This window comes from Columba livia, chromosome 5 (genome assembly GCF_036013475.1).
Source record: "Columba livia isolate bColLiv1 breed racing homer chromosome 5, bColLiv1.pat.W.v2, whole genome shotgun sequence".
NCBI classification, from domain to species: domain Eukaryota; kingdom Metazoa; phylum Chordata; class Aves; order Columbiformes; family Columbidae; genus Columba; species Columba livia.
The window spans coordinates 49738381-49756453 of NC_088606.1; the positions used below are offsets into that span (position 1 = coordinate 49738381).

Below are 18073 nucleotides of genomic sequence, written 5' to 3' on the forward strand. Positions count from 1 at the left end.
CTGTTCAGTCTGATGCTTGGGGTCTATCTCATGGAGCTTTTCGTCTTCCTTGAGGTATTGATGAAAAATTCCAGAAATAGCCCAAAACATTCATCCTGGTCAGCACAGGTCCCAGCCGCACCATTGTCCTGCCACTGCTGAGCTACTGCCCAGAGGTGCCACAGATATGTAAATGTATCAGTAACTCTAAGTAACAGCGGGAAGGTGGGAGAGGAGCAAAAATGTTCAGGCTGTCCCACCCCAGAGTGACAACAGCAGCAGAATCCCAGATAAAACCAAAGCAATGCAACTCATGCTCATGCTAGCCTGCAATTTGGCTGTGCCGCTGTCGTTACTCCTTTCTATCATCCCCCAGAGCGCTTGCTGAAGATGGCATTGGAAGATTTACGGGAATTTCTGCAGGAGAAAATTGCTGCTTCCCTGCAGTATGAAGATGATGCCGTCATTGAGCAACTACAGATGTCAATGACTGAACTGCGCAAGATGAAATTTGACCTTCCTCCACCAGGTGGGTAGAGGGGAAGGCAGGCAGCCCAATAGGAATAGCCAGTGGTACTCATGTACCCTGGGGACCACAGTATCCCTCTGGTGTGTCTGGGAGCTGGAGCAGCCCAGAAGGGCTGGCACCCGCTGGGTGCAGCATCTGTCTTCCCTGCAGTTTGGGCATGCTGGGTGCAAACATGAACTGATGCACAATTTGTGTTTTGTTTTGTTTTCTCTGCTACAAATGCAGCAAAGCCTGAGGAGTTCCCACGGAAACCCCTGGGCCTGGAGCTGTCCCTCAACCCAGTAGCTGTGAAGGGCAACATAGCAGCCAACGGCCAGAATGGCCGGGTGGGTGAGCACCCCCCGGACAGGGAGCCCCATCCCCACAGAGATCCCAGGGTGCTGGGAGGAATGGCAGAGGTGAGGACTCCTACCCACCAGGGCAGTGAAGCAGCTGAAGCAATGGACACCCACCTTCATCCTCCTGGTGGAGGACCACCAGGAGAGGAGGGTCGGATGGAGCCCACCAGGGACAGGCAGCTGCCATCTCTTCTGAAGGCAAGTGAAATGCAGGCCAATCATCACCTCATGACCACAGCCCTGCATCCAGAACAGCCTTTTCTCACTACCAGCTGCGTCATCGTGGACCACAAGTCAGTCTCCCTTGCTGCCCCAGGCAAGCACGACCCCTCAGACTTCTATCCCCAAAAGACACTGACTCTTCCCGATTCGAGCACTGCTGAGCTTTCTGCTACAGAACATGAGATATGGCAGCCAAATCCTACTGCCCTGCCGGTGGGAGAACAAGAATCTTCCCTCTGCAAAAACAAAGTGCTCAGTGCACTCCCTCATCCTCAGCCGGGCAGCTCGCAGCTGTTCTCCAGCGTGTCGCAGCACGACAGCTCCCCCAAGAGTGAGCGTGGGGAGGAGACAGCCAGGAAGCGCTGCAGAGCAGCGCTGCCTGACAAAACAGACTTGAAGTGCTTGATATCCAAAGCTGCATCCATGGGGGAGCTCGCCAGGCTGCAGCAAAATGAGCCAGGGAGCACCAGCAGCAAAGCACACTGGCCAGAGGGCTTGAGTGTGCTGCCCACGCATGGGCTGGCAGGTGGTAGTGTGCCTGTCTTATCTGGCAGTGAGTCAGAGCCAGTGGGGCTGGGCAAGGAGTGCCCTTTCCAGTGGGTGCCATCCTCTGTGGTGGAGGGGAACAGCCCCTATACCATTATCAAAACCACCACTCCCCTCCACCTGGCCCACACGACAGAGCAGGACTTCTCAAACAGAAAGCAGGTGGCATTGCCTCTGCCAGAGACAGGATATCCCCTACCTGCCACCTCTGTGCCAACACCTCTTGCACTGGGCCCGAAGGAGGTAGATGCCCAAAAACACCTCCAGAAACCATTAAATACAGTGAAAGCCCCATGCCCTCCCCTGAGACCCAAACCAAAATTAATGCCACAGGTTGCCAAATCCCTCTCGGAAAACAGTTTTCTTTCAGACTCTCCTCCCCTTGCAAAGCTGCCCAAATCAGTGACATTTTAGTGAGGATGGAGGGAAGCAAGGCAGAAGAATCAGGTGCTGGAGCAGCACTCTCACCCTGGTTTCGGGACTCCTCCTTCAGCAGGACTGTGTTGAGGTGACAGCACAGCAACCTTTGCCTGTTGAGCTGTGCTTTGGTACGAGCCCCATGCAAGGAGATGGAGTGGTGGCTGCCAGTGCCAGGAGGCACCAGCAAATTGAGTTTGCATCTTTCCTATGGAGAAATTGGAAAGTGTTTTCATATTTTTTTATTCCTCAGAGCTCCCCAAGCCTCATCACATGTTGCGGGAGAGGCAGAACTGGTAATGTGTTGCGTGTTTTCTTCTGCTCTTGCCTGACGTGGGTGCCTGTGGCCATGGAAGCAGGCGCAAGGCGTAGGAGTCAGGAATGCTTTCTTTAAAATGCCCAATCAGTGCAGCCAGCAGTGCCGCTTTCAAAGGCCTTTGCAGCAGTAGATCTTATCTCTTTTCCCAGATCTGTGGTCATAGGTAGCAGCATTTGCAGGCAGGGCCGTGGTGTCCTGGCAGGGTGCAAGCAAGCTGCTGCCTCTATGCAATGCCACAGAGCAGTCCCTGGCTGCACCCAGCTCCTGCTGCAGTGGTGGGTGGTGTCCCAGAAGAGAGGTTTAACAGCTGTGAGTCCCAGAGGAAGGAGGAGTGTCTCCCTGGTGGAGGAGCATCAGCAGAGTGGTTCTTTCCCAAGTTCCCAAGGTGATAAAGACAATGATGAAGGTTGAGCCTGGTCTCTTGGGCTGAGTAGCCTTTCTCTTGGCCTTTCCCTCACAAGTCCAGGGCAGTAAGGGGGCTTGATGCCTTTCTCTTGGCTGACCAGGAAAAGGGGCTGCTGCCTTGGGAAGCCTCCTGCCTTCAGTAGCAAGCTGCTGGAGGTGTGATTGTGTCTCATCATGGTGCCCAGACTGAAATCCCCTTTTACTTTGAGCAAGTTAAGTATGAGTGGAAATGGCATAGGAGTTTGAGAAGGGGGGCACATTGCCCAGAATCTGATCTCAGCCCTTCTGGTTTAGCCCACACAGAAATCAACAACCAAGAAAGGAAACCTGGGCACAGGGGTTTGGAAGACAATGCTGTAGAGCATCATGTTGCCACAACCCACTGCTGAGGAGGTAACTTGATGCGTTCCGACATGCCTACTTGCCGTTCATGCACCAAGTCCTGCTGGCCTGTTCAGCTTCTCCACATCCCAGGGTGTTGCTGCTGCACAGCCCAAACCATTGGCCAGAGGTGTGCAGGGACCCAGGGATAGCTCACCCACTGAAGGAGCTGGTCCAGACTCCTGTTCCCAGTATCTGCTTCAACCGTACAGGTGAAGGGGCTTCATCAGGAAGAAAGATCAATGGAAGCAGCAGGAAATAAACTTGTTCAGATGTGCTGTGTTTGACTGCTGGCCGAAAGGGGTGGCTGCAGATGCCAGATTAGGTGGGACTGCAGGTGGGATTCCCATGCCTTCAGTGGAGACCCTGGGAAAAACTGCTTTAAGTTCTAAGATTGTTTGAAAACTGTTTTTTTTCTCTCATAAGCTGCTTTGGTCCAAAGCCTACCTGGAAGCTCAACAAACAACTTCCACTAAATTACTTTATGGGATTTATCAGTTTTGGTCGGTTTTGTTGTGTTGTTTTTTTTTTCTTTTTTTTTTTTTACTGTTGTTGTTATTGTTTTTCCTTGTGTGCATGTGGTGGTTCACATCAGTAGCAAGGAGAGCACTGAAGGCAGCACCCCATCTTTCTCTGGATGTAGCCAACCAGACCACAGCACCCTTAGCTTCTGTTACAGCCCCTTCTCTGTCGGAGACCCCATCTTCTGCTGAGTCCCCAGCCTTGCCCATCCTCTCTCCCTCTGCAAAGCAGGGTAACCCTATTAGCTACCTCGCAGGGGTGCTGTGAGGACTCAAGAGTTGTTCTTTGAGGAGAAGTGCTGTATGAATGTCCAGTATTTGTGTTTTGAGACACTGCGAGTCCTTTCTAGGCCAGCAGTGCTTGAATTTGCTTTAATTTAGAGCATGGTTTGGGGTTTTGTTTGTTTGTTTGTTTGTTTTGTTTTCAGTAACCATGCAGTAGTTAAACCTACTTGTGTGCTAAAATACTTGGGCAGTATTTCAGGATGTGTATTGATTACTTTACACTAGCAGCCCACTGGCCCCTTGGAGCTCGTTGGGAAGCAACGAGCAGCATCTTGGCTTGATTTCTGTAGCTTGTGGGTCTCTCCTCTCCTTGAAGCACACATAAAACTCCTACTGTGTCTGCGCGTTTGGCTCACATGTGCAAGAGCTGACATCTTTTTTCCCCCTCATTTAAGGCGCACAGCCTTTGCACATCATGTTGCCTGTGCAGCCAGGCTCCTCACCCAGCATGTTTCTGGGATGTTTTGCAGTATTCACGTTTTAAAAGGTGGTTTGCTCTCATTTTGGAGAGCAATCAAATGCACAGTACTTGTTGCATGGTGTTCAACAAGAATCTGGGGGGGTTCTGCCCTCCAAGCCCTTACGGGAAAGAGCAGCAAGGTCCTCGTTCACCTCCAAGCCTGAGGGAAGCCACCAGCTGGTTTCAGTGACCTATGGACCAGGGAGACACAGGGTCCCCATTCCCATCAGTGTGCTTCTTGCTGGGAATGTCTCCGAGCTCCTCATTGTCTCACCTAAGAAGGTCTTCTCCAACCTGCAGCCAGTGAAAGCAGGCAGGTTTGCAAAGAGCTCTTGGGAGCAAAGTAGCCCTAGCTGTCTAGCAGCCAGGGATATGCATCGCTTTCCTCAGAGGGATGCTGTCACTTCAGCGTATCAAAGCATAATCTACTAGGAGATGACCAATCCTCTCTCCTTCTCTGCATCTTGCTGCAGATGAAGGTGTGGCCATGGCAGGTCTGTGGCAGCAGGGGTGGGTAGGACATGGTCCAGGCTCAGCTATTTTGCAGGTGATAGGAAGGGAAGAAGGGTGAGGGTGGCCCAAGCCACTTCCACCCCTGCCCGAGCCTCCTCTAACAGCCCTTAGCAAAAGTTATTCTTACAACGCGCAAATTCAGGAAAGTGGTTTCCCCCTAGTCCTTGCCCTAGCAGCCATGGAACAGCTCCCACCTCGCTGTCCTCAATGTAGTTTTAAAGACCAATGTTGTGGGTTGTTGTTGTTTGGGTTGTTGTTGATTTTTTTTTAGATTTGTAATTCAGCACTTTGAGTGGCCATGGTGCCAGCAGGCAGTGGGAGCCATGGGGACTGGCTCCACTGTGGGACAGTGATTGAGGTCAAGGGCTCAGAGGTGCACTTTGAGAGTGTGGCTACTATCTGCTTTTCTTTTTAATTGCTGTTGTTGTTTACAGCGTGGAACGCTTCCTCTGTGACTTTTTAATGTATTATAATTATTACTTTTAAAAAAACAAAACCAAACCAAAACAAACAAAAAAAAAACACCAAAACATTTTCTATGTCTGTGATTTTTCTTTCTTGTTTTTGTTTTTCTTTGTAAGGAAGTTTTAAGGGAAAGAAGATGTCAATCATTCCTTTTTACAGTGATCCAAATAGACTGTCCAGAGTGTTTGATGATGTATTTTACATGGCTGTAATGGTAATGTTTAAAGAAGTTCAGTGTAAAATGAGACTCCACGAGGTTTCTTACTGTGACAGATGTTGCAGTTGCCTTCCGCTGGCTTTTAGCTTGGTTCACAGGGTGTGCATCAGCTGCATCTCTGCCTTCCTCCAGGCATCCCCAGCAGCCGTGGAAACAAAATTACTCTTACATACTTCTGTCCCCTCCTGGCTCCCTGAGCCAAGGGCAGCATCCTGCCCCAGGCTGGTGGCCAGCAGCCTCACTGCAGCTTTGTTCTTTGGCCAAGATTTTGGGTTTGGAGTTTGTTTTCCTGCCTTTGGGCAGCACAAGAACAGCTGGATGGGACAGGGAGCAGGTGGACACAGCTCTGTGCATGGTGGGTTGGGTGGGTGCAAATCACTGTGGCACTACACAAGTCAGGAATGAATCATGCTTACACCAGTCACTGAGAGTGCAAAGTGGTGCCACTCACACCTGAAAATGGTGTACACACCCCAGATTTTGTGGCCAGTGCTTCCTGTACATAGATGACCATGGTACTCTTAGCTTTGGGGTGTTAAATTTGGGCAGTATTCTGGTTTCCTCTAAGAGAAAGCTGCCATTTTGGTACAGTGGTTACAGTAAATGCAGGGTCATCTGTCACTACCAGAGCAGAACAGAAAGCACAAAGACTGACAGCAAAATCGAGGGGCCAGGTTTAGCTAAACACCATCTTAGCATTTAAGGCCAGTGCAGGAAATGTGGCATCCTTGTGCATCACCTGGTATGTGCTGTAGGCTCCACTGCATCCCCTGACAGCATCCTTCTGGCTAATGCAGGAGGCACAGCAGTACCCAGCCTTGAATGGGTGGTGAGCAGGGGTCCTAGGTAGGGTTTTGGCGCTTGGCTCATGGAGGACATGCCAAGCACCCACACAGAGAGTCCTTCTCAAGGGGAGGCCACCCCTGGGACTTGTCCACCAGGTAAGCTGAGGACTTCCATCCATTACCAGAGAAGTAAAAGACCTCAGGATGGGTCCCAGGGCAGATACAAGCAATGTCTGCTGTCCAGCCTAGTCCTATCTGGTGTCGAGCTGGTGCCAGGAGCAGCAGGTCACCAGCAATGCTCTCCTTCTGCAGGAATGTTCCAGCAGAGGCGGTGCAGGTGCTGGTGTCCCCACAGTAGAGTAGAGATGGCCCCTGCACCAGTCAAGTAGCACCCTTACCCCCTCCTATGCCACCTGGGTGCTGCTGCCAGAGGACCGCTGTGCAGTCCCAAACCTATGCTTACCAATACCCGTTTGCTGTACAGCACTGGGACCACTGGCAAATGAACTTTGTGGAAGGTATTGAGGCTGCTACTTGTTAGCAAGGGACTGGTCCTCCTGCTGCTTCTCTCTCCCCACTTGGCATTTGCCAATATTCTCCCTAAATCCATCCTTTCCCTGGTGCAGCCATTGCTCTAGTCATGGCTTTCTGACTGCTCTTAGCACCAACTCTCTGGCTCCCACAGCTCGTCCCTGCCCAGAAAGCACTCCAACACCAACGCATAAGCCCCACAAGCTGCACTCAGCACTGGTGCCCTGGCAGGCCCCTCCAGCTCCTGGCCTTCCCGGCTCAGCCAGACCAGCATCACCAAAAGCTGGGAAAAGCAGGCTGCTATGTCTCACGCTGTCATTTGCTGGCTCTCTGCTGAGCTACAGCTGCGCTCTTCATCTTCCCTGCCCACCCACCACCCACAACCACTAAGAGCTCATCAAACCTGCTGCATGCCTCTGCAATACATCAGCAGCCTGGCACTGAATAATTGATGTTAAGTGGAGCCTGGAGCAGAGCCAAGCAGAAGGAGGGAGCAGGGCTTTGGGCTGGTTTAGTCTCTGGTCCCAGGTTGCAGCACAAGGAAAGAGAGATGGGTGTGCTGTGTCTGGGAGCTTTGCACCCCAGCCTGTTTAGCAAAGGCAAAGCAGAAGGTTGGCTGGGCCTGGGAGTCTTCCCCTTCTTCAGCCTATTGTGCCGCTCCCATGATGTTCACATGCTGCTGTGCTAGTTGTGTGCTGCTCATGCGCTCCTCACATGCTGCAAAGGGGCTGTGACAGCAGTGGTGGGAGTTGGGGAGCAGAGCAAGAGCATGGAGAGCACAGGGAATCCAGCCCCTGCCCCCCAGCAGCCTTGGCTGCTGCTGGTACCTTGGCTCTGCTAAACCACAGACCCTGTACTCAACCCACAGAGAAAGCAAAGCTCACCTGCCCTGGGGGAAAGAAGCTGTGCATGGGGCCAGCCCCACCTGCCTGTTCCAGTTCCCACCAGTTGCTGGTGGCCAGGATGTTTGCTGTCACACCATCCTCTTAGCAATGCCACCCCTTTCCTACAGCATATCATGGAGTTTATACCAGTGCACAGAGAAAATAACAGCCTGGAAGCTGAAAGACACAGGTCTGACTCCTTCCCAAACCATCTCCTAAATCCTACAACCTCAGCAGCTGAGGAAGCCTGCAGGGCATCTACCAGCATCCTCCTGGAGGCAGGGCAATCATGCTCACCTAACAGGACGTGGGCTCCATGACAGAGCAGGACATAGGCAAACCAGAGTTGAAACAACTTGGCCAACGTCCCACTAGAAGACACAGCAGCTGGTTCCACCCTACAAGCATCCCTACTCACTAGCAGCAGTTATAAAACAGCCCAAGATGGAGATGGCTTTGAAGGCACACTCAAAGGCATGAGTCCAAGGGATTGGCACCCCTAAAGCCTGGCCTGCTTAGTCCAGTTCTTCCACACAGTAAAAATGGGCTCATCCTAAGACACAGCAAAAGGTCTTTGCTCCAAAACTGGTGTGAGGTACCTGTGGATAGATGGGATGCAATACCACAAGCCCCTGCTTCTAACAAACCCATTAAGAGCCTGAGCCAATCTGGTGCCCTGGAGGCCACTCAAGCCCAGCCCAATGCCAGAGCCCTGCTCCTTGGGTAGCTAAGCCTGCAGCTTACACAGGCAGGTGGTTGCTTGGGGAAGCTGTTTCTTGGGTGGCTTTGCTTACCTTTATGGCTCCTGGTGAAGCCAAGGAGAAGTGATACAGCAGTACTGCTTGGGCTAGAAAGGTCTGCAGGAGTGGGCTGGCCTCTAGCCCAGAAGAGAAACCTGGTCTGCTCCTCCTTACCCAACCACACTGCAAGTGAGGAGGATGAGGCCAGCATTTATCCAGGGCTGCTCTGTAAAACTCAGCCTTTCATTCAGCTACCCCTGGCTTGCCTCTCACGTCTCTCTCCAGCAATGAGTCATTGCTGCCAGCTCCTGCAAACTTAACTCAGATGTTTGCCAAAGCCTTCAGCAAGCACCATGTGCTCATCTGTTTTGGAGGCATCATCTCTGCTAGCTTAGGAAAATGCTTCTGTGAAAGCCCTCACAGACCAAAGGCATGAGAACTGTTCCAGCACCTAATCAGCATCTTAAGGACTTGTAAGCAATTTTGTCAGTTGACTCAGCTGTGATGTCTCTGGAGCCCCAACCCCTCTGTAACAGGGTGTGGGGCACTTGAAAGATGTGGGAGGGAAAAGCTTATGCATCAGTTCCAAGGACCTGACCAGACCAAACCTCCTCAGCTATTCTGTCGTTTAAGTACAGGTTCAAAGCTGGCACTCCTCCATCTTGGGAGATGCAGCCTCAACAGATAATCAGTATGATGTTGCCTGATGCCTTCTCAGTGGTGGTGTTCACACTTGTCTGAGACCCACAGCACAGTCCAGCCTTGCCATAACCAGCTGAAGAGATCATGGCAGCCAAACATGAGCTGATGTGCCCAAATATAGTAAAAAGCTTATCTCCATGGACTTCTGCAGCTTCCAGCTATGCAGCTGGAGCAGTTCTTCAGAATAACTGCACGTTCTGCTTAGGCAAGCTCATGCCACAGAAGCAGGACTGAGATGGGCAACAAACTCTTTGTCATAAGGAAAATGATTGTGCACTGTCTGAAAAACACATCTTCCAGTTCAGGTACTTCTAGAACAAATGCACCTTATAAATAACTGTTGGGAAAATCAACTAAATCTACTCCAAACCCAGCAATTCCTGCTCCAGACCTACACGCACTCTAATGGAACTGTAACCCTGATACCACTTTCAGACTCTAGAAGTTCAGCTAGCAAGAACACATCATGAAGTCGTAGTGACATCCTGCCTGTCATGACAAGCAGTTTGTTATCCTGTACCCAAATTACCAGCACCAAGTCAGCAAGTGAAAATGCCAAGTCTAAAGTAACAGATCCACCTGAAAGAAGTGATGCAATCTCTTTTTTGCTAACCCAAAAGATCAGATCAGAGCTGATACTCTGTGCATGGAAGATATGTCGTAATTCTCCTGAAGCCAACCTCCTAGAAAAAAAGATGCAGTACTACATTAATACACAATTCATACACCATTTCAAGCTGTGGTGTCAAGCTTTTAGCACCTCCTTTTGCTCCCAACCTACCTACAACTTTCAGCATAGACTTGAATATTAACTTGAGTTGGGGGTTCCTTGTGACTGTCTTATCGCAGTAAAAAGCTAACCAATGGTGCTTCCAGCTCCTGAGATGGCCATGTTACTGACCAGCACTGTTTGACAAAGGGTCCCAGCTGCCTCACTTCTGCTGGGTGCAATCCACAAAAAGAATGAAATTGGTCTGCAACCTGCCAGCCTCAGGCCACCACCTATCAGCCACATCTCCTAACATGCTAGCAATCTCCGGTTCCAGCTCCTACCCACCTAACCAAATTTCTTAAGTGCTGTCCTGTTGTAGCACTGTCCTACCACCTGCACCCACCACTGTACCCTGGCTCCCGAAGAACTTTTAGGTCCCTTTGCAGAACCCTAATGACTCCTAGCACATCTATGCCTGTCTTAGCCTCACATAAAATAGGACTATAACCAGCCACCCCAGAAAAGAGACTGTCAATATCTGGAACCGCTTGAAGTGATCAAAGCTGTGAAGTTTCAACTAGACACTTCCACCAGGAAGAAAAGCCTGTCTGGGGCCTGATGGTGTGCTGCTAAACACAGATACCAACTGCTGAACCACTGGTGAAACAGCTCATCTTCAGCACCCTTCTGTGCATGACAAGTGGCCCAAGGAAGCAACAGCATTTTGCAACTAGAAGACATTTGAACAAGATACAATAACACATGACTCGACCAGACCCAGATCTTTCATGAGCAGGCTGGAAAACCTCGCCCTGAGGGGTGCAGAAACCTCTCTGAAAGGGACATGCTGGTACTTTGGCTTCCTGCTCCTGACCAAAGTGCTGAAGTTTATTCTGGCCAGTGCTGCTCTAGCACACCGTCACCAAGATCTGCCAGGCTCTTGCAACTGTGAAGACCCCTCGCCCCTGGTGCTCCCCAGAGCTCCTCAGTTTGCTTGACCATGGCTCCTGGTCCTTGACTGTGTCTTCTGGCTCCCAACCAGAAATGAGAAGATACACTCAGTGGTTAGAGCCATCCAGAGACCAGTCCTTGAGAGAGCTCCAAACACAATGTTACTTCTCAACTGAAGACTTCTAACAGATAGAGCTAACCCATCCTTCACCAAGGGCCTGGTGAAGGATGGGATAAGCTCTATTACAGAAGAAGAGAACCAGGTTTCTAAGTGCAGAAACACCACGAAGCAAAGGCCCCCATCAGCACACTAACTCTTAAGGCTTTTAGTCATCTTCTAGAAGGACAAAGTAGTCCTGTCCTCTGCCCTGCCTGCTGTTGCACACAAGCAGCCAACTTAGGAACAAAACCCATGCTTCCAGGCTTCACAGTTGAAACAACATAGTTTGGGAGGTTTAGTGGAAGTCCAGCCCCACCATGTAACACCAGACTCAGCATCTTCAGCACTCCTCCAGCATGTAGGCAGGCTCTGCTGCAAACAGCACACCCAGCTAAAGGCAGGGCAGCTCTTCCCTCAGGTAGCTTCTCCCACTCAAGCTGGGATCAGCCCTTCTCCTGCAGGAACTGATTGCCAGGCAGCTGCAGCCACGGTGGGATCTGTGCTTTACAGCAGGTTGGAGCAGGCACATTCAAAAAGCAAGCTGTTAGCACAAGTCCTCTCTTGCCCAGGCTGAAAACAAAGGCAGCAACTCCAAGCAGTAATTCTGCTGCTGCCTGGCATCACGGAGGATGAGAGATGGGACAGGAGGCTGCCCACATGGATGCTGGGAACCCCTGGGTGGGCTGTGGCTTTGTGCCAGTGATGACCAGAGCTTCTGTACTGCTTCTGCCATCTGAGGCAGGTGACTCACATGCTGCCCTTGCTGCTCCCAACCCCTGCCAGCCTTGGCTGCTGAACCTGGCTCCTCTTCAGGCCTGTGCTAGTCCATGCAGAACAGCTCCCTGCTGTACTCAGTTGGATCACCTTCCCCCTTTGATGCTCTTAATTCTGGATGCCAGCTACAATAGCTGTGCAATATCCTGGGAGAGAGGGAAAGGCAGTGACCACCGAACCACTCAACTGTAGTGAGCACAATGCTTCATCTTGGCTCTGTGCAAATAAAAGGCACGTGGGAGAAGCTGGTCAGACCCCAGGCAAAAATCCCAAAGGACCAGGGCTGAGCAAAGATGGGCTTCCCAACAGATTAGCCCTTATTCAAAACAGTCTTACCCATTCTAAACCCAAGAACTGGAAGTCCGAATCCTTTAGTCTTAGTTGCTGAGCAGCCAGACAGCTGTCTGCAGTGCAGGAGAGCCCTTCTACTATGTGCTCACCAGTAATTAAGCCATACACAGGGCAGACAAGGATTTCCATACCATTATACACTGCTAACAGGCTTGAACAGTCCAAGGTATATGTGCTATGCAGGTGCTAGCATTAGCTAGGTGCTAGAGGGGTGCATAAAGGCCTAATTCTACGTCTGGAGCACATAAACATTTGGGAGGTGCTATGCCAGAAACAGCTGCCTGGAAAAAAAGAAAAAAAAAAAAAAAAAAATCAAGGAAGCAACAAACTGGCACCAGCTGAAGTAAAGCCCGCTCTCAGATTTCCTCAATCCTTCTTGTCTTCCAGATATCACATCTGAGGCCATAAAAAAATCCTACATGGATGAGGTTGAAGGCAAAGCACCCAGGGGAACACTGAGAATAGGCCTGAACTGGTTGCACTTTTCCACCCCACCAAAACTTGGGGCCAGCAAAGAGTTTCAGGTCGGGGTGGGGAGGGGACACAGGGACAGGATGACAACTTACCAGAGGCAAAGACAGCTCTTTCCCTGAAGGATACCCCACCCTGATCGTCTTCATAGACCACACCATGACCTTGGTCCCTGGAGAGCAAATCTCAGCACCCTTCCCTCCCAACCATCCCACCAGTGATCCTCCTGGAGCACCAGCAGCAGCACCCTCTGGAAGGAGGACACAGCCACCAAGACAGTTTGTTGAGACCATCAAATAATAATTTACTGTGATTCAATCTGTGGCTTTGTACAGTTGCTGGGGTGGAAGGAGGCCAAAGAAGGAGGGGACAGACAAAGAAAAAAAGAAAAAAAAATCGTTTGCCACAGGCTTGGGTGAAGTGCGAGATAGTCCTTGGAGGTGCTCATGCTCCCCCGTCCTCCTCCTCTTCCTCTCCACCTCCCGCTTTACTCCTCCTCTGAATCCGTTTGCTTCTTCCTTTGCTTCAGCTCTTTCCTTGTGCTCTGCACAGTGGAAACCACTCCAAGACACAGTCCAGTCAGCTGAAACCAGAACAGGACACTCATTAGCACCCACTTGCCATCAGAACCAGCAGGGGCTGTTTCCATTACCCACCCCTCACGTTTTGGAATGACCTTGCTAGTGCCCACAGAGGGAAAATAAAGGGCTATACAGGTCTTGGAGGTCTGGATGTGGCTCAACAAAGCACCTGCATGTGTGCTGAAGGGAATAAGCAAACCACCTGTGGAGCGATGGGGGAGCCTCTGCCCAGACCTTGTTGTGAGAAGGGGCACTGTTTGGTCCATCCTCCAGGGACGATGGGAACCACAAAGTGAGTCCAGGGTAAATGCAGCCAATCTCCCTGGCTCCCTGACCACACATCTGCCATTCTCCCCAAAACCTAGCATGTCCTTGCCTTGCTTTTCCTTTTGTACCCTGATGCTTCTCCCTCTCTGCTCTTGGCCACTGCAGCTAGAATAAGCTATCATGTCTTGCTTCCAGATTCTGCATGAGCAGAAAAGATGTGGGCAACTCACAGGGCATGCACGCTCAGCAGATCAGAGTGCTTCCAAGAGACTCCTTGCCATCTCCGTTCTTGCCCCTCTTTTTGAAGGCAGTACCCATGCCAGTGCTGGCCAGCTAGCTGTGACAGGGACTGGGCTCCTGGCAGTCAGTGTCAGGGAGCAGCAGTGTCCACTGAGCCCATGCCATCAGCTGTGAGCCGGAAACGAGCCCTGAGCTCACATCCTCATCCGGAGGAAACATTCCTGAACATCTGGAGGACCTGAACATCTGGAAATCCTCCCTTAGCAGTGGTAAGTGTGCTTGGGCACAGCATTCAGGTTGGTCCCCAGGAGATACTGGGTGCATCAGCTGGGAGCAGAAGGGTGGGGGCTTGACTTTTTTTTTTCCTCATAGGAAGAAAACACTGCCAGCATTTTGGTTTTTGCGTGTGTTTGTTTTCAGGGAACACATCAGCTGTGCTCACAGCCTTTGGCTCAAAAAGCAACAGAGGAAAACCAGCTGCCCACCTCCACCTTCAGTGAGACCCTCTTAGCACCATCTCTGGACAAAACACACTTCTCTTTAGGACTCCAGCAGTTGTCCAGGTGCTTGGGAGACTCCCAAAAGATATTAAGGGCAATGTTCATGCAGGTTTTTCTCCCACGCCCCGGTCCCAGATGTCCTCAGACATACATCTCCCGGGTGCGCTCATCCCCAATTGCCTCTCTCTCTCTACATTTCTGCCAGAGAAGGAGCTGGTTACACCCAGATGTTCCCAGGTGCTTGGCTTAAGGCCACCCAGCTCATGCAGGGACATTGACAGGAGCTCTCCCTCACTATTATCCATCAGGATTGCATGATTTAAATAAGCTCATCATTTAGAAAAAAAACAACCAAACAAAAAACCCAACAAATAAAAACAAAACCAAAACAAACCCCACAAACACACACAAAAAAAGAAGAAAAACAGGCAAGTGAATGTGGACAATCTGAAAAACACTGTTCCTGGCTCCAGCACATACAATTTATAAAAGCAAAATATTCCCCTTATGGCTAACTCTCAACATTGCATCAGTTCTGAATATCCCAGGGGATATATCTAATGTGGAAAACTCTTCTGAGGAACACAGGACTTTCACAGTGAAATAGGTCTGCTCTGAAACTTTAGGACAAGGCAATTTACATGAGTGCATTAGGGGGTAAAATGCTCAACCCAGCTCTTCATCTGAACTCTTCTAGGGCCAGTCTGGTGAATGCGTGGTGAGCCGCATACCTTGAACACCAGTTTAACTCCTCTTTCAGAGGGGCAGCATGGGAAGAAGCTTTCCCAGGGAAAGCACGACAAAACACCTATTTTTTTAATTCAGTTCTGTAGAATGTTGTCCCACAAAATGAGGGAGAAAAATAAACCGTCGTTTCCTCCTACACACTTCCTCAGAACAGTGGTAATTTTGACTTACCTATGTTTTGACAGAAAAATGCTATTTCAGTCAAAAAGGTGTTTCATTAAAAAATACCCATTGCTGAAATTGTTTCTGCTGCATTTGTTCGCAGATGCATACATCTGCAGTCACCTCCTGTCCCGCTTCTAATATACCCCACTGCACCCCAACTCCTGCTTCCAAAACTCACCATAGTCACGATATCACACATTTACAGTTCATGCAGCCGGGGCCGCTCTCATCTGGGGGATTCAGCTTGCGCAGCTTGTGCTGACGGATCTCCCGCACCAAGGTATAGAAGGCATCTTCAACGCCCTGGGAGAAAAGCATTGCTTGAAGCAACTGCCCACTTGAGAGGGGACAGTGGAGAAAAGAGAGGGCTCTGCTCCCCAGATAGGTGTCCCTAGTTCTGTCTTTCATCAGTGAAGATTGCAGAGTTAAAGGCACAAAACCAAGTCAGGGAGACTAACAGGGATCTTAGTGTGGCCCCCAGAGAGCGAGACTCAATGAGCAACCAATGAGCAACCATAAGACCAAGGAGCTCTTAAGTCCCTGAAATTCATCAGACTTCAGCAGCTTGAAGGGAGAGAAGAGAGAAGAGAGAAGAGAGAAGAGAGAAGAGAGAAGAGAGAAGAGAGAAGAGAGAAGAGAGAAGAGAGAAGAGAGAAGAGAGAAGAGAGAAGAGAGAAGAGAGAAGAGAGAAGAGAGAAGAGAGAAGAGAGAAGAGAGAAGAGAGAAGAGAGAAGAGAGAAGAGAGAAGAGAGAAGAGAGAAGAGAGAAGAGAGAAGAGAGAAGAGAGAAGAGAGAAGAGAGAAGAGAGAAGAGAGAAGAGAGAAGAGAGAAGAGAGAAGAGAGAAGAGAGAAACACCACCACTAGACCATTAAAGGTATCAGCTGCTCCATTTCCACCCTTGTGCTCTGGGAGCACATGGTCCTTCCAGCACTGGTACATTCTGCCTGCAGGTCTGCCAAAACAGACCATGGATGAGGTTAGCCAAGTCCCCTGAGCTTAGCTGACCTGCAGTGACTACACAGGTTATTCTAGAGCCCTAGAGAAAGCCCTGAAAAGGCATCATGCCAGAGCATGAATTATGCACTTCTCTGGATTGGAGGCACAAGCACAGACAGTGGAGGAAATGTCCTTATTGAGCATTTAGCCTTGAGGAAGCAACTAACCCCAGCCCTTGCACCCATATGTCTGCGAGGTGGTATCTGCCCATTCCTGCCTCTCCTGGACAGCACTGAAGAAAAGAGAAGAAAAAGACTTTCTTTAAAATTGTCCTCCTACCTGTCTGGTTTTGGCAGATGTTTCTATGTAGGGGATCCCGTAACTTCGGGACAGGTCCTGCGCTTGCCGGGTCTCCACTGTCCGGGCTGGTAGGTCACATTTATTCCCCACCAGTACCATAGGAACATCATCTGAGTCTTTCACCCTCTTGATTTGCTCCCTGCAAGAGTAAGAGGTGCCAAAGTGAAGGGAGAAAAGGCCTCAGGGGGAAGCTCCAGGACACTCCCCACCAGCTTCTTCATCAAGAATTAACAGCTATGCTTCATTCCTGCCAAGCGCTTTGTGTTGGGCTTTCAGGAGAACATGAATTACCACAGCATATAAGTGAGTAAACAGCAAAATAGCTAGGGCACTTTTGGAAACAAAAACTAAACATACCTCTGCTCTTTAACTGCAACTGTTTACAAAACACAACTTGAAATTATGACAACCTATATTAAGACATGAACTTAAGATAGTTCAAGCTAAATAAATAGGAATACTCAAGCAGTTACCTGTGTTATTTCCAACATTTTAGATCAAGTAATCCCCCTTAATGGAGATTTAAAAAAAAATCACTTGCATCCAGAATTTGCTGAGCTGATGAACTAGCTTTTGGCAGCTGCAACCTTTTCTGCAGATGCATGGGCAGTATTTACTTCCTTTTCAGTTTAGTTCAGGTCACTCGAAGTTGAGAAACCAATTGGGAAGCAAAAAAGCTGTAATGCTTGCTCCTTCATTCTAACCTTAGATTTAAAACTAGGTAGGTGAGGATGAGATTTACCACTTCTAAAAATCTTAAAGGCCATCATGGCTATAAACAATCCATTGAATTCCCTCCTGATAGATGATAACTTCCTTTGCTTAATAAATCATTTAGCATCAGATGCAGACCAGCTTTTTCTTTTTTTTTCTTGCTCATGCATCCATAACATTTAACATGGTTTTGTTTAACTAAAAAAAGCATTATTAAAATGCTGATTTCTGCATTTTAATTGAATTCAAATTTCTACCCAAAAGCAGCTGAACATGTATCTCACACACACACACAAAAATCAGTCATCTTTTTTTAATCTAGTAGAACATAGAAATAAAGTCTGACTATATGTATGATATGCCATAAAGCCACTTAAATGTTCCATGTAACATCCTGATCAGCAAACAGAAGTACTAAATTTAGTGCATAGGCTACACTTAGCTGAAAAGAGATACCTCCTAATGATTACTAACCAGGGAGAGCCAGCATTTCTCTGGGGAATGTTATTTTAAAAGTGCAAACACAAAGAGTACAGGCAAAACGAGATGAAAGCCAGTGATTTACATCATGATTAAAACCAGGGCTTGAAATCAAGCCATCCTGTGAGTGAGTCACAGGCACCAGCCCCCAGCACAAGGATGAATGCTGTTGAATCCCTCAGGTGCTTTAGGAAAATCCCATCCTTTGTCCTCTGGTTCAGCTAAAACAAGCCAAGTTAGTCCAACTGTATGGTTATTACACTGTCAGCCAAAGACTGAGACATCTCAACAGCTTGGCGCAGTGCCTCTGACTACAGGGCTAGGAAGGGCTGTGCCTGTGCTTGGAGCTACAGGATTATCTGTGACCCAAGTTTATGATGAGAGACTGGGGTACATGATTCCTTGGTGGGTGGTGGACAGAGTG

General features: G+C 49.4%; 2 protein-coding genes and 1 long non-coding RNA gene across 16 annotated transcripts in view; 2 read left to right on the plus strand and 1 right to left on the minus strand.

Annotated features, from left to right (window-relative positions):
- The window catches only part of LOC102094974 (USP6 N-terminal-like protein), an 82896-nt gene extending 77274 nt beyond the window's left edge, over nt 1-5622 (plus strand). For all 13 annotated transcript variants that reach the window (XM_065065009.1, XM_065065018.1, XM_065065019.1 and 10 more), the window contains 2 exons: nt 356-508; nt 734-5622. In XM_065065009.1, coding sequence (XP_064921081.1) covers nt 356-508; nt 734-2028 — 1448 coding nt within the window. In that variant the 3' untranslated portion in view covers nt 2029-5622. The remainder of the gene's footprint in view (nt 1-355; nt 509-733) is intronic.
- Nucleotides 5623-12937: 7315 nt separating this feature from the next.
- Nucleotides 12938-18073, minus strand: part of HRAS (HRas proto-oncogene, GTPase) — a 43484-nt gene continuing 38348 nt past the window's right edge. For both annotated transcript variants that reach the window (XM_065065021.1, XM_065065020.1), the window contains exons 4-6: nt 16435-16594; nt 15337-15461; nt 12938-13241 (exon numbers count right to left, since the gene is read on the minus strand). In XM_065065021.1, coding sequence (XP_064921093.1) covers nt 15342-15461; nt 16435-16594 — 280 coding nt within the window. In that variant the 3' untranslated portion in view covers nt 12938-13241; nt 15337-15341. The remainder of the gene's footprint in view (nt 13242-15336; nt 15462-16434; nt 16595-18073) is intronic.
- On the plus strand, nt 13240-15233 carry LOC110363678 (uncharacterized). Its single transcript, XR_002421948.2, has 2 exons — nt 13240-14015; nt 14167-15233. It is a non-coding gene; the product is annotated as an uncharacterized LOC110363678 (long non-coding RNA).